Source organism: Melozone crissalis, unplaced genomic scaffold, assembly GCF_028551555.1.
Source record: "Melozone crissalis strain CALT ecotype California unplaced genomic scaffold, PUWL_Pcris_2 ptg000027l_1, whole genome shotgun sequence".
Classification (NCBI taxonomy): Eukaryota; Metazoa; Chordata; class Aves; order Passeriformes; family Passerellidae; genus Melozone; species Melozone crissalis.
This window is the reverse complement of record NW_026535805.1, coordinates 76,586,264-76,600,468: the sequence shown is the minus strand read 5'-3', so window position 1 is coordinate 76,600,468 and position 14,205 is coordinate 76,586,264. Positions and strand designations below refer to the sequence as shown.

Below are 14,205 nucleotides of genomic sequence, written 5' to 3'. Positions count from 1 at the left end.
TCAGACTGGGAGGCTTATGGGGAGGTAGTTTCTTACTTGAGACTCAGGTCATGTAAGGACCTGCTAATTCCTATCATGCCATTTTGTAATGGTCTTCAGTCTTAATTGATACTGTCAAATAAGATTAGACTTCACATGTAGGCACAGAATACAATATGGGGATCGAACATTCTGTGAGTTAGAAGGGAGGGAATTTTTACATGAAAATACTCTGAGGAAAATTTAATACTACTACTTATATTAAATATAATTTAATACTACTAAAATTAAATAAAATTTAATACTACTACTAATATTAAATAAAATTTAATACTTCTACTAATCAAACAAAATCCCAAAACTTTTCACAATTGGGCTTTCTGAAAATAAACTTCAGAGTCTATTTTGACACTGCCAGAAGCAGTCTCTTCCATAAACTGGCCACATTGCTAAGAAGCCAGCAAGAATAAAATTGACTTAGATTTTCACTGTTTTGTCTTCTCCTTTGAAAGAGAGCATTTTGGGCAGGTTGTTCAATACAGACAAGCCTTTTATATGGGGAACATTTTGGGGGTATTGGAGAGGTTTTATGTTGAATTACTGAATTAAAATTAAAAAAACAACTTATGTAATACCAAGTGTAGATCACATTTTCAGGAAAGATCAGAAACCCTTTGTCTTGTCACAGGAACTTTGAAGATCAGATTACTCTGTGTTTATGCAATGTTCTTTGTCTTCTTCAGCAGTTGCATTAAAGTAAGTAACTTAATTTACTGTAGGTACCTGATTTAGACTTAAGTCACCTTTTTCCACTAAGCACTCTCTTCAGCTCAGTCTGTTCTTTTCCCACTGCAAGTAGGGCATGTGAGAGAAGAGTGCAATCAATAACATTTCCTGTGAATCCAATCCAACCAGCCATGCTCATTGCTCTGTTTGCAGATGTTACTTGACCTACACTCTCATGGCCTTTCCTCCCTCAGAGATTTCTATTAAAAAAAGACAAGACTTGCATCCTTCCTCAATATTCATAATTAATCCTTGAAAGAGTCCAAGGATCCTCCAAGGATCTCCATTGTTGTCAACATGACATCCAGACAAATGAAGATGAGTGAAGGAAGAGTTTACAAATTTGACCAATATTTTGAACTCTTACAAGCATTTTAAGCTCCACAGGCACACTGTCCCATGTATTTACTGCTAAAGGCTTTCAGAGAACCCACTTAATTGCAATAAAAACTAGACAGCAATTCTCACCCTGGTGCACTTCATTGAGATTGAAGATACATTGGCAGCTATAGTCAGTAAAAAAAAAAAAGTAAGGCATTGAAAAATATTACGAGGTGAAGAGAGAAAAATATTTCTTTTTTAATTTTAAGCACAGCCCAAAAAGCAGCCTTTCCCACTTGGAAAAAATAGGAATTATGAATGAAGCAGAATATATTTGCATTTCAAGTGACAAACACAAACTTTAAAAATCAAAATATTTTAATAACCAGTAATTGTGAGACATCCCCTTGCTCATTTACTCTATCTAGACTAGCAGCTAATCCACAGCCAGTTTAACACATTCTGCAAGTTTTCAAGGGTACATACCCTTATTCTGTAACCCTAGCAACATGAATATAACACTGTAAATAAAATCTTACAAGGTACTATTTGAAAGCCCTGTTCTGCCAGGCTGTACTATGCAATTAAATTATTATATGTCGTTACAGAAAGCTAGCACACTGGAAATGCTGCCTCATTCCACAGTTTATCCAGACTTACACATTTAAAATCTTAGGCTACACAAGTAATTAAGTAAAACCAGTCATGTGATTATGTGATAAATAAATAGTTTTGTTTAAAGTTGCCTGTAGATTAAGTTATTGGACCATGCATTTTTGTAATAAATATGCAATCCCAGAAATACAACTCATTTAAAACTGCATTTACACTTAATGATGTCTTTTCATCCAGATAAAAATAAATATATGTTCAAGAACAAAACCAAATCTCTTATTAAATGGTTTGCAGAATTTATTAGGTCTCTTTTAATATATTCCATACTTTATCAAGCTAGTTGCATATAAAGTGATCTCCACCATATACATTAGAGTTTCTGTGCATCATCTAAAAAAAGTCACCAAAAAGTAATATTTTACAGGTTGCAGTTAACTTTTAATTAACCTAAGGTGAATCCTTCTGTAATTTAAGACACTAACCTGCACATTGCGACTAACTGCAATATTTAAATTATGTTTCACAGCAAGCTAAACCTGCATTTCAGGGAAAAATGTCACTGCCATCTCAACTTCTGAACTTCTATCGTTTACTTCCTAAACACCACAAAAAATTCATGTGGTGTTCACTCCAAATAAGGAAAAAGTATACAATTCCCTTAAAACAAAGCCTGCTCAGAATACATATGCTTTAAAAAAATCAGGAAACTCCTTGAGTAAAAGGAATTCACCCCAGTAAAAGGAATTCACCCTGATGTATGAATGGAAAAAAACCTTTTAAGTTCTTCTTGATTAATGCTAGGTGCTGCTCATAAAAAGCAAAACCAGCAAAAAGTGAACTAGGATTGGATATGACTTAAAGCGAAGAAAATTAGAAAAAGATTATATCTGCAACAAGCATATCCCAATTTAGAACAATCTTTTAAAGGGTCTCACGCAGATAATTAACAAATAGGTTTTCTGGTATTTTCATAGGATGCTCATTTACTGGCCAGGCACATATATTGTAAATATACAAAGAATCCAGAGTGCTGAAGTTTACAGAGCACTTAAAGGATTTAATATAATAGAGGTGGGTAGGACACAGGAAAAATATTTAACAACTTGTATAAATATATTAAAATCTCAGCAAGAAAGGTAGGAGCCCATGCACACAAGACAGTAAATGGAAGAAAACATTTAAGACTTGACTTCTTCCAACAGCACTGACACCTGAAGTCTGGAAAGTCAACAATTTACAGTATCTTAAACCATCTTTCTCCACACAATCTAAATGTACTGAATCATACCGACATTACATAGCACGTGAACAAGCAGCAGATGCATCAAGGGAACAGGAGCTATATGCATCATGTGGCCTGCCCAGTTAGAGGCAAACATCAGAAAAACTGTTTCTGACATAGGCAGAGATACAATCAATAGAGCTAATTGTATACCCGTCATTTTCAAGAGTTAATCCACAGTATGGGAAAGGGGAGCTTTAGGTAAAAGTTATGCACCCAGTCTCAGAAATGACAGAAGCAGAGATCTGTCTTTCAAAAACTGGGTCCATTCTGGACTGGCCTTGATGCACATGCAGTACACTTATTTTCAGAATGCAAGATTAATTGGGAATGTCTGCACTGGTGTTTCGATTGCCGTATTTGTGATGAATGAATAGCAATACCACTCCTAAGAAGAAGCATATGGACCCAACAGTGATGTAAGCAATTCCCAGGAAGGGATTTTTGCCTCCCATCCATGATATGGTGCTTAGGATCATCCTTTTTCGTCCATCAAAACTGTGTACAGGATAATCTGAAAAAACATTCAGGAAAACAAGAAGCAAGTTTCTAAACCCAGCTTGAAGTGGACACATGAAAATTTTCGTCATTTCAATCAGGTTCCAAATACTAACTGCTGCCTCTGGAACTGGAATTGCAAATATGGAACATTCAGCTGTTCTTTTTGGATAAAACTAATCTGGGCATTGTCAGCTACTTCAAAACAAAAGCCATGTTAGGAGACACTAACCATGAAGAAGAGTAAAATGCATGATTTTGTGTGTTTATGAAAGCAGCTTCAATAAAGCGAGGGAAATACAAATTTCAGTCCCTGTGTTTATTTTACTACAACATTTTTCTTTACATTCTGTTTTACATGCACTCCCCACATTTTTACAGCAGAGGAGAACACTGCAGTAGCTATATAAAAGGTATTATTAAGTGCTTTTGAATTTTAAGAATTCAGTAACTATGACAACCCTCCTTCTCTAGTCTCCTGCATTTCTACCTAATATTTAGTCTCCTCAACAAAGAATGACGGTCCTTCCCCTGATCCACAGCTCTGTCATTTTTGTGACCTTCAGCCAGTCTGCCTTTCATCACATGTCATTTCACCTTGAAGTTACAGTTCTTAAATTCCTTTGCTACCAGCTACATCTGTTCTTCCTCTTTTCCTATGCTTTTCTCAGTTCCTTCCCAGCATCCAACCAATCTGATTTCCCTGTCTCTATGAGGCTATTAAAGCTATAAAACTAGCACTGAGAAGAAGTAAAAGATGGTAACAATCTATCTGGGTCTCAGTGCCAGTTTTCAACCACAGCTCAATACCATCTCTTTTTAGAGACGGTATGAAGAAAGGCTAGTTCCATCTGATAACTTGCATATCATAGATATCTATTTGCATAATCCAGCTAAGGCCTGCTTTCAAAGGATACTGTATGCAATATCCAAAGAGTATTTTCCAGCCTGTAAGGTAGGCTGAAAGTTGTTTTTCCTTTCAATGAGACGATAGAGCTTGCGAAACGTTGGCAGAGCAGCTGTGCGCATCCACACGATGAAGTCCTCGTTGATAAAGCCGTTGTTGTCAGGCTCTGAGTCCAGCATATACACTGGCTTGGGCCAGTTCACAGGTTTTGTTGTGCCTAGGATTATGCAAAAATAATAAAGTATTTCAAATACAAAACTGAGTAACACATTGGCTCATCAAAATCCATTCTAATCCACAAAAGAAACACATGAATTTCCAAACAGTATGAACAGATAGGCTGACTCACTTCTGTTGCAACGCACTGGGCTCTTTAAGAACTTTTTATTTTGCAGTTTTAATAGTTTAAATTCCATAAATAAATAACATAATTCATAACAGCACTGTCCATTTGTTTAAACAATTCATGCAGGAGGGAAGTCAAGTCTCAAAGCACTGCTTGGTGGGTAATTCTCCATTATGATGATAGGCCCTCTACTCACTTGGTAGAATTTGAGAACCAGGAGCATGTAATATTGTAAACATCATTTCAGATTATGTCCAAATGCTTTTGCTACTGTTATTGGAAATACAATTCCACATTGTATTAAGGTAAGGTATCTGCTTTTCCAAGGGTAGCCATCATACTGACAACACGTAATTTGGCTATGACTAAGCAAGAAACCCCCATCAGGTTAAGCCTGAAGGTATTATATACCTTGCATAAACACACATGCTCTTAGAGCCCTAAGAAGGGGCTTTTTCAGACATAGCAGCCAAAGAAAACTTCTATCTGCCAAACTGCGTATAATCTAAAAAATTAGACACACCAGTCACTTCTAATAACAAAAAAAAAGAATCAGTTTTTTTAGAGAACAGCACAACCTAGACATAGAAACATTTAAATGAAAACTCCGTATGAAGAGTTTCATTTAACAACTGTAGGATTTCTTTGTAAGTTAAATCCAAACACGATAGAACTTTTACCGGTCTTGACTGGAATAAAATTAAATTTCTTTACAGTGGCTGGTATGGGACAATGTTTTGGATTTGTGCTTGACACATTGTTGATAAAGAGTGATGTTTCTGTTATTGCTAAGCAGTATTTGCCAGCATCAAGGCATCTTCTGCTCCTCAGCTGTGAGGAGATAGGAGAGGTGTCCAGGAGAGACTGGACAGGGACACAGATGGGATAGCTGATCCCAGCTGACCAGAGATATCCCATACCATAGAAAAGGGCAGGTAGAGGTAGGCAGGGCCTACTTCAGCTCAGGGACTCAGATGGCGGTGAGCAATTATTTTCTTTTGCATTACTTGTTTTTCTTGGGTCTTATTTTCCTCTCTCCTTGCTGTGTTTTTGGTTTGGTTGTTTGTTTTTAATTACTGAACAGCCTTTAGCTCAACCTATGTGCCTTCTCCCTTTCAGCCTTCCAATTCTTCCTTCCACTGAGCAAGGGCATGGTTAGTGAGACACTGTGTCATGATGCTTAGTTGCCAAGTGGGGTTAAACCCCAGCAGTGTACATTTCACATTTTTTAGTATTCAGGGTACAAAAAAAAATCAGAAATTAAAAACTACCAAATTAATGATTACAGTAAAAGTAAAAACCAAACATGTTTATGAGAAACTTGCAGGTTTTCACTAGTTATCCACAACTGTGAGACGTGTGCTGCCATCAAGCAAGCCAAGCGAGTGAAGCCCCTATAGTACAATAAGCAGTAGTCCAAGACTGATAATAGAGCGACCACCTCCAAAAGAGACTTTCTGAATTTGTCATCTTTTTCAAAGTAGTGTCATCTGGTATTGTTCATTTGTGTGCTGAAGAGTGCTGTGCCTGTTAAATAAACAAGTACTTTCCACTTCTCTCAGAAGAGTTCTTCCCAAACTGGTTAAGAAGAAAAGCCATCTAAGTTTGCTTTCTAGAGGAGCCCCTTTAGAGATTCTCTACCAAATTTGCCCTAAACCAAAACAATTATTTAAAGACAATCTTTCAAATAGCCGAGTAGTCCTTAGCTTGGATTTCTTCAGAGAACATTTATTTAGCACATTCAGTAAAATGTCTGAGGTAAAGCTCTGAAATCAAAATGTGTTTGAAATCAAAAGGTGTTTGAAGCATTTTGCTGCTCTTAAAATGTCACTTTTTTTCTTTTTTTACCTTGGAAAAGCGCAGTTAAGTTGTTTCCATCTCCTGTAGGATTCCTGAACTTTACATTTTTATCTGTCCACCATGCAATGCCTTTTTTGATCAAAGTAATCGGAGTCCTTGTGTCATTATCAATGCGGTATAACTCCAGGGTATCTAAAGACAAAATCAAATTAGAAGATCAGCTGCAGAAACATTCCTTAGATAGATGATCATGATAAGCACTGAAACAATTACCTCCAGGAGAAAACAAAATAAAGATAAGCAGGCAAGGCACGCACTGTCTGCCTGACACAATAACAACCTGTTCTGTAAGAATCAGTGTATATGAGATAGCAGTTTATTATCCATATATGATATCTATGTTTCTAAATCACAGCAGTAGCAGATTCTCACAACAGGTATTTCCATCCTTTGTGTGCTAGAAGATTAAATTAATTCTCCTAGCAATTTTTAAACAAGTACAAGCAGTACAAGATATTTATTTTATTCTGAACAATGAAAATGTGTTAATTCAAAACAAAAAAGCCCACACTATTTTTATCCAGAATAATGTGCAACACAATAGATAACATACACTAGATCACAGACCCATACAAATGATAAGTTAAAATTGTGACCATACCATTAAACATACTGTTGGCAATAGCTCCACAAGGAGCAATGGGTTTGTCCTCGTTTGTGCGGTAAGGCTCACATTCCTTACTTGGATTCTGATAGTTAGAAAGAAAAAAGGCAAATGAGTCTGTCCTAGTTCACACAACTAACTTGCTTTTGACTACATGATCAATACGAATTATAATACTTTACAGTTAATTTTCAGTAAACAAAATATCAATTCCTTATGGTTGCCTACTATTATGCAAAAATTCTACTACTTCATTATCATGAAACTAAATAATTTATGTGGTGATTTATGCAATAGACAGAAATTAGTTGCTCATTCACATCCAAGCATGAATACCTACAAGTAGTGAACTGTTGTCTCCATTTAGCTGGCTGTCATCCCGAGATTTCACGTAACGACGGTGGTTTTGATAAAAGTTGGAAAGCCCATAATACATGAATACATTGCTCTACAAAAAGCAAGAAGGGGGAAGAAGGATTTCATTAATACAAACCTGCAATTTTAAGTTCTTAAACTCTTAGGTTTATAGCAACGTTCATAAAGTAAGAACCTCAATCCTCAAACTTCATATGAGTACACAGAAGTACTGTCCTAACAAGGCTGAAGTCAAACAATATAAATGTGCCACCAACTATCAGAATGATATTCACCAGCACCAACCCCAATACCTGTCTTGTCCAAGGTAGAACCCATAAGCCTCATTTGCCTCCAATCTGCCAGAAAGCACTTATTTGGTATTTCCAATTCCTGTTAAACTGAGATTTTTTATATCATGCAGGAATAGCTCATCTACTCTCTAGCTGTGTGACACATAGGGTAACTTTGAATGTGTAAAACACAAGCATTCCACTTAATGTTTTATGTTTCCAGACAAATGGAGGCATTAACAAATATCTCATCCCTCCTGACAAAAAAGGGAACACAAAAGTCAGATCCAAGTTCAAAGGAAAACTAAAACTAATCCTCTAAAACAGAAAAAAAACTTAAGTGACAAAACTTTCATTTTCAATATTAAATAGATCATATAAACTGTTTTGACTTCATCCTGCATACAGGGCAGCATACCTCAAATGCATGTTCCAGTGTGAAATTGATGGTGCATGTACAAGGGGGTGTGCTGTCCCAGGACACATTTAAGCATTTGTTGCAGGGACTAGAAGGTTCTGTTCCTGTATAGTCAATCTGTAACAGAAAGTGCAGTCATTAATTTACAATGGGAGAATAAAGAAAAGTTATTAAGCAAGAGAGCTGCTGTGGCATTTATTTTGCAATCATATTATATCTCAACACCAAGAGCACATTCAGGCCTATCTGATAATCTCAAGAAGTTTTCTCCAACCTTAACCATTCTGTAAATGAGTTTTTGATTCTGACTATATGCTTGATTTCAGATGCAAACAAATTAAACACTGAGGTTAAATTACTCCTGGAGCAAAACCAAACAAAACCAACAAGCCCCCCACGCAGCCCCAATCCTGCCCCAAACCAACCAAAAAAACAACACCAAAACAAAACCAGCAGACACTCCACACAATGTCATGTTTCCAAACACACACTCTATGAAAAGCAGATCACAGTTTTTACATGCTTTCCAGAGAGATTAAGCTTTTAAAAGTCTAGCTATTTAATGAAAAAATATTTGCGTTAGAAAAACTTGCTTTGTTGACCATTTTTAGCCACTTAATTAGAAGAAAAAAATTTAAAATCACTTAATGCCCAAAAATTGTCCTAAACCAGGAAAGATTATTACACCAATATTATTTTGTCAGGAATAGAAAAATAATCAGTATATGGACAAGGAAGATGATCAGTATTAATCTGGCTTATACAGTATGTTCTGTCTTGAATATTGTAGACCATAAAAAGCCTTTTTTAAAAATTTCTACATTCAGCCTTATCAGCCACAAGCTCACCCTACAGTCCAAGCCAACTCAAGTAACTTGACCACATCAGCTCTCTCTCACATGTAGCTCCAGCAAGTGGGGCAGGAGAAAGCTTATGTCTGTCTATAAAAGATGTATTTCTACACTTAACATGAATTACCTATTTCAGAATTTAGACTCAGACTGGTGAAATATATACTTCACTGCAAAAAAACTGTGCAGTAGCAGTAGCATTTAAACTAGAACATCTATACAGTTATACAAAAGGCTGCTGCAAGTTGTTTGTCCTGATTTATGTTTGTAGTGAAAGGCATAACCAAGAACTAGTGATTTATGACTGGTCCTAATGCCCATATAGCTAAAATAAACACACACAGTGTACTCAGAAAAGAACTGAAGCCTATTTTCCTCGACATCTTCTTCAGGGTCTCTCTTCCTGTGATTTCTTCAGTATCTATTAAGCTGCAACCAGCTCCATCAGCAAACACCTTTACTGATTGGCATTTGCTCTGCTGCCAGATTTCTGACAGACAAAACCTATGCACTAGTGAGCCTAGCTGAAACTAGACAGCTTCAGAAGCTATTACCTGGCAGAGAGAGAGATTGAGAGAGGATCATGATCTTTACAGCTCAGCTGAACACGATATTAAGTTTATGCTGATCTAGAAATAGCACTGCTGCAGCAGCCATGACCAGCTTTGTTCAGCTGCAGCAGACAGACCCCACTGCTGCTCCCAACGAACAATGCATCTCATTTGTTGAAGGCTAACTGAGGGGTGGGTGTGTTCTGCTAAAGTAAGCTGAAGCAAGCATTTCCTTTAGAAAGAACTTGCCAGTGTGAGAAGTTGTTTCAGGTCAAGAGCACACACTAAAGACTAAGATTGCAATAGACCTAAATATGTCACTTTTAAAAATGTAATGTACTAAATTCTGTGGAGCATGAAATTGATGTATATTGAAGCAGTATTATGCTTTGATGCACTGTTATCAGCTTGCATGCTATCAAAGAGCTTTCCTGTACAGTAACTGTCAACACAAGTGTATTTTTCTGCATCCACATTTACAGATTAAATTCAAGAGAGCTTATTTAAAAGGATGAAGGCATCCATCTTCACCTCTTGACAAAGTAACACTTTTGACTGTGAGAGCTAAAGACTGACTATGGAGTCCATGGCAAGAACCTGCCTGACCCCTCTGTTCTGTCCCATGGGATCACCCAACAGCTGACAACCAGACACAGTGAGCCCTTACAAAAATCTCCGGATTTAAGGACATTGGGTCACTGGGTATATCCAAATTATTCCACACCAATGGCCTTTCAGGCTGTTGATGTCTATCAGCTGACATACACCTATGGAAGTAACATAATTACTGCATACACATATTCTCCAAACTATTTGTGATTTTGCAGACTTCATACTTTGTCCTACTCTGCTTAACCATTTCTTGTATAACAGGCAATCCATAAATCTGGTCCTCTTTGTAGGTTTTATTAATTTTTTATCATTCCTGACATGAGGCTACAGGAACTGCACACAAGGCTGAAGATGCAGGCAACAGTAATGTACTTACTTTCAGTCATCCATTCCTAGCCATGCCTTAAGTCAATCTGGCTTTTTATCTACCATTATGCATTTCACAGCAGCAGTCACAGCACAAAGATCTCTTTCCCACACATTTAATACTTTGTATATTCATCACATTTTATCATATATTAATATGCTCTGTCAGTGCTTCTTATTCACTCTGTATATATTTTAAAAAAAAACCAACACTCCAAAGAAGAAAAAAAACACCTCCAAGAAATGATCTATTTTAACAACAGACTCAAGATAAATGACTGATTATGCCCTTTTGAAACCATGAAAAAATGCTAGAGAAAACACAACAAAAACCTGATAGGTCTAGTACACTTAAACTGTTGGAAATCTTCCACATTTGAATTCAAGACATCTTATAAAGGAAATCAATGGAAGAGGTACATTTTGCTGCTCAGTCCTTGCACCTGTAGAAGAACAGCACAGTCCACAGAGATACTAATGGCTACCATACCTTGTTTCAGGAAAGAGTGACTTGAACCTAAATATGTATTCAGGGTCACAAATTATACATCCTACTCAATTCCAGTACACTAAGCTTACAGGCACATACACACAGATTTGAGAGCTATGCTGTTGCTTAGGAGGCAGGTGTAAATCACCACCTGTGCTTCCTGCCCCGATTACATTTCTAAAAAAGCTTAGTCACTGCATGAAGCTTCTGGATGTCTTGTCTCCCACAGCCAAACTTACAGCTGTTTGTGAATAACTCTTGGAGGTTATAACAAAAGCCAGCATTCTAAGCAGGGATGTATGTAATCTAAGCATGTATGTGACAGCAGTGTCTTAAACTGCACCCCTCAGTGGTGTTTGGAGCTCAGATGTTGGTCCTAATTGGTAAAATGCTTTATCTGTGTTTTGCAGCTGCAACTATAAAGCCTTTTTTGATTTAAACTTTTGTTTTCTTAAATTCAGCTGCCTATAGGATGATAATCTCACTTGTAGAGTGTCACTTCATAAAACAAATATGAGGATCAGGCAACTGAACACAAACTTGCCCCTTCTGACTTAGCACAGGCTCCAAAGTCCCTCCTGTCCTCACAAAAGCCTAACAATCAGATTTCTGAGAATTTCAACAGGTGAAAGGGTAAATCCATACAGTAAAACAAACAAATTAAACTCTTTTCAGTCTTGACTATCCTGAAATTGGAGAGGACTGAAGGCTTGTAACCACTACAAATGGTTACTGCTGCTCTCTACACACAACCTGACTGTGTAGGGGAGCGTTGGTTGGGCTCCCAGCTCACCTACGACTTTTGTCAGATGTTAGGCAGGAACAGCTGGTTTTTGGGTTCTACTGGAACTTACCAGCAGTACCTGACTGAGCTGCTTAAGCAACAACAGTATATAAAAATCCTGTATATGCATACAGCAGCAATACAGGTACAAGAAGTCACATACATTTTTGGACTCATGAAACTGATGCATTTCTTGTTCCCATAGATCAATGCCGATTCAGTCATAATGGAAAAAGGACATATTTGTCCAATTATAATGATCTAAAACTTTGTACTGATTTACTATAGAAATGGCTATTTTAAATGCAGTTGTCAACAAAAATCAGAGTTAGCAAGGATACTTTTATACTTCTCTCCAGGAGTCTTGGAAACATGCAATTGTATTTACCTTAAATATGTTACAACATGACAATTTAAAAATCTTTGTGCCCATGACAAGTTGGCCATGTTCTCTGAAGCACCTGTGCCAATTTTCAGATGTTCAGCACAACCCCAACACTTGTTATAAGAAGCAACTATTTTATAAAAAATATGCTTACATACAAATTAGGATGCTATAAAACACACTTCAGCTTTTGGGTTTTTCCCTTCTGCTTTTCTCCTTAACTGTAACTGTAGATCTTAACATAAAAGGAGGTAAATTGGTTTCATTATAACCTTATTTGCATTTTAAGAGAAATATGGAAACACCATTCATTCCCTACCTCATGATTTCTTTAGCTAACTGGGCTTCAGTGACAACTTGCCACCAGCTAAGCTACTGTCTTAAACTCTATTTATTTGAAAGTGGCAGCTTAATCCAGTAACTGGAGTGATTTGATCCCCAAAAATTCATACTCTCCAATAAAAAAACACAATGAACAACCACACACCTTCTTCCCTACAATCAATCTCAGTCATACTAGCTCACCAAAACTAATAGCTGTCAATTGCTTCTCAAGGCTGCCCACCCCTAAGCCCTGTGCGTTATTTCCTTTCAACACAAACTGGTTCTGTTATCAAATGGATCGATCTGTGATACACAGTTCAGTTTTCAGCTAATGCTCAGTAACTTTTCACAGCAGTAGCATGGCTGGTTATCAGATGTAAATCTGATAAAACTGTAAATCTGATAAACTCAGACTGGAGTTTTCTAAGTCTTAATTAGAAAAAGCCATACTCTTTGATCCTTGTTTCCAAGCTTACTCTGGACATCCTGGTCTCCCATACAGCACCTGCAACATTAAATCATCGGTGCAGGTAAGAATAACAGCAATACATTCACCACAGAGCTTTGTTCTGAAAATACAATTACTTTGGAACATTTGGACATAAATAATGGACTGCCACAGGCTATTCCACGGATGATGCGCTGCCTGTACTGCTGAAGAAGAAAAGGAGCACTGGGCTGTGTCGATTAAAGGCAGGCAGTAACTTCCCTGAAGCTCCCTCGGGAACACTGACAGAACTCACGGAAGAGCTCCAGCCTATCCGCAGACTCCTGTCACTCGCTGTCTGCTCGGGGCAATTAATGGACGCTCTGCTGACGAGCACAGACGTTAGGCCGGATCGGAACCACCGGGTCCGCCCCGCACGGCCCCCGCCTGGTCCCGGCCGGCCGGGAGGGGACCGGCTTTGCCCGGAGCCGCAGGCGGCCCCCGGCCGGCGATGCCCGCTCGCCCTGCCCGGCCCGGCCTCCCCGAGCGGGCCCCGGGCTCCCAAAGCCCCGGCCGGGCACACCCGCCCGCGCACCTCGTACTCGCGGATGTTGTTGGAGGTGACGAAGATGCCGATGCCGATGGGGATGAAGATGAGGCCGATGATGAAGAAGGCCGGCAGCACCGTGCCCGCCGTCAGGATGGGCTGCCAAGCCGGCAGGCGCTGCTGCTTGAACGCGGTGTTGTCGGGCTTGCGGGTCTTCACGGCGCCCCCGCCGCCGCCGCCCACCGCGCCGCCGCCCGGCACACCGACGCCGCCCGAGGGGTGCCCGTCCGCCTCCTCCTTGGCGCTGTAGTTCACCGCCATGGCGCCGCCGCCGCCGCCGCCGCGCGACACGTGACCGGGGGCACCGCGCCTGCGCACTCGGCCGCGGCGCTGCGGAAGGGGGCACGGCGGGCGCGGCCCGCCCAGACCAGGGAGTCCTGGAGTGATGGAGGCACGGAATCGTCAGGAGTGGGAGAGACACGCAAGATCATCCGGTCCGATTATCCACCCGGCACTACCACTGTGACCCCTAAACCACTAAACCGCGTCACCCAGTGCCAGATCCAGTCATCTCTTGAACACGTCCAGGGATGGTGACTACCACC

At 39.1% G+C, this 14,205-nt stretch overlaps 1 protein-coding gene across 1 annotated transcript; it reads right to left on the bottom strand.

Moving 5' to 3' along the window:
* Window positions 1–1,320: 1,320 nt before the first annotated feature.
* TMEM30A (transmembrane protein 30A) lies at window positions 1,321–13,921 on the bottom strand. The gene is made up of 7 exons (XM_054280283.1): window positions 13,649–13,921; window positions 8,264–8,380; window positions 7,539–7,646; window positions 7,196–7,283; window positions 6,583–6,726; window positions 4,399–4,605; window positions 1,321–3,497 (listed from the first exon to the last, which is right to left on the bottom strand). Exons 1-7 carry the CDS (start codon window positions 13,919–13,921, stop codon window positions 3,304–3,306), a joined length of 1,131 nt encoding a protein of 376 aa, XP_054136258.1. The 3' UTR covers window positions 1,321–3,303.
* Window positions 13,922–14,205: the final 284 nt, after the last annotated feature.

Excerpts from the sequence above, each read along its gene's own strand:
- TMEM30A (XM_054280283.1), bottom strand. The coding sequence starts at position 13,921 with ATGGCGGTGAACTACAGCGCCAAGGAGGAGGCGGACGGGCACCCCTCG. Across the intron at positions 7,647-8,263 it reads CACTGGAACATGCATTTGAG|AGCAATGTATTCATGTATTA; the intron begins GTATGCTGCCCT and ends TGCTTTTTGTAG. Across the intron at positions 6,727-7,195 it reads TGCCAACAGTATGTTTAATG|ATACCCTGGAGTTATACCGC; the intron begins GTATGGTCACAA and ends TTTTGTCTTTAG.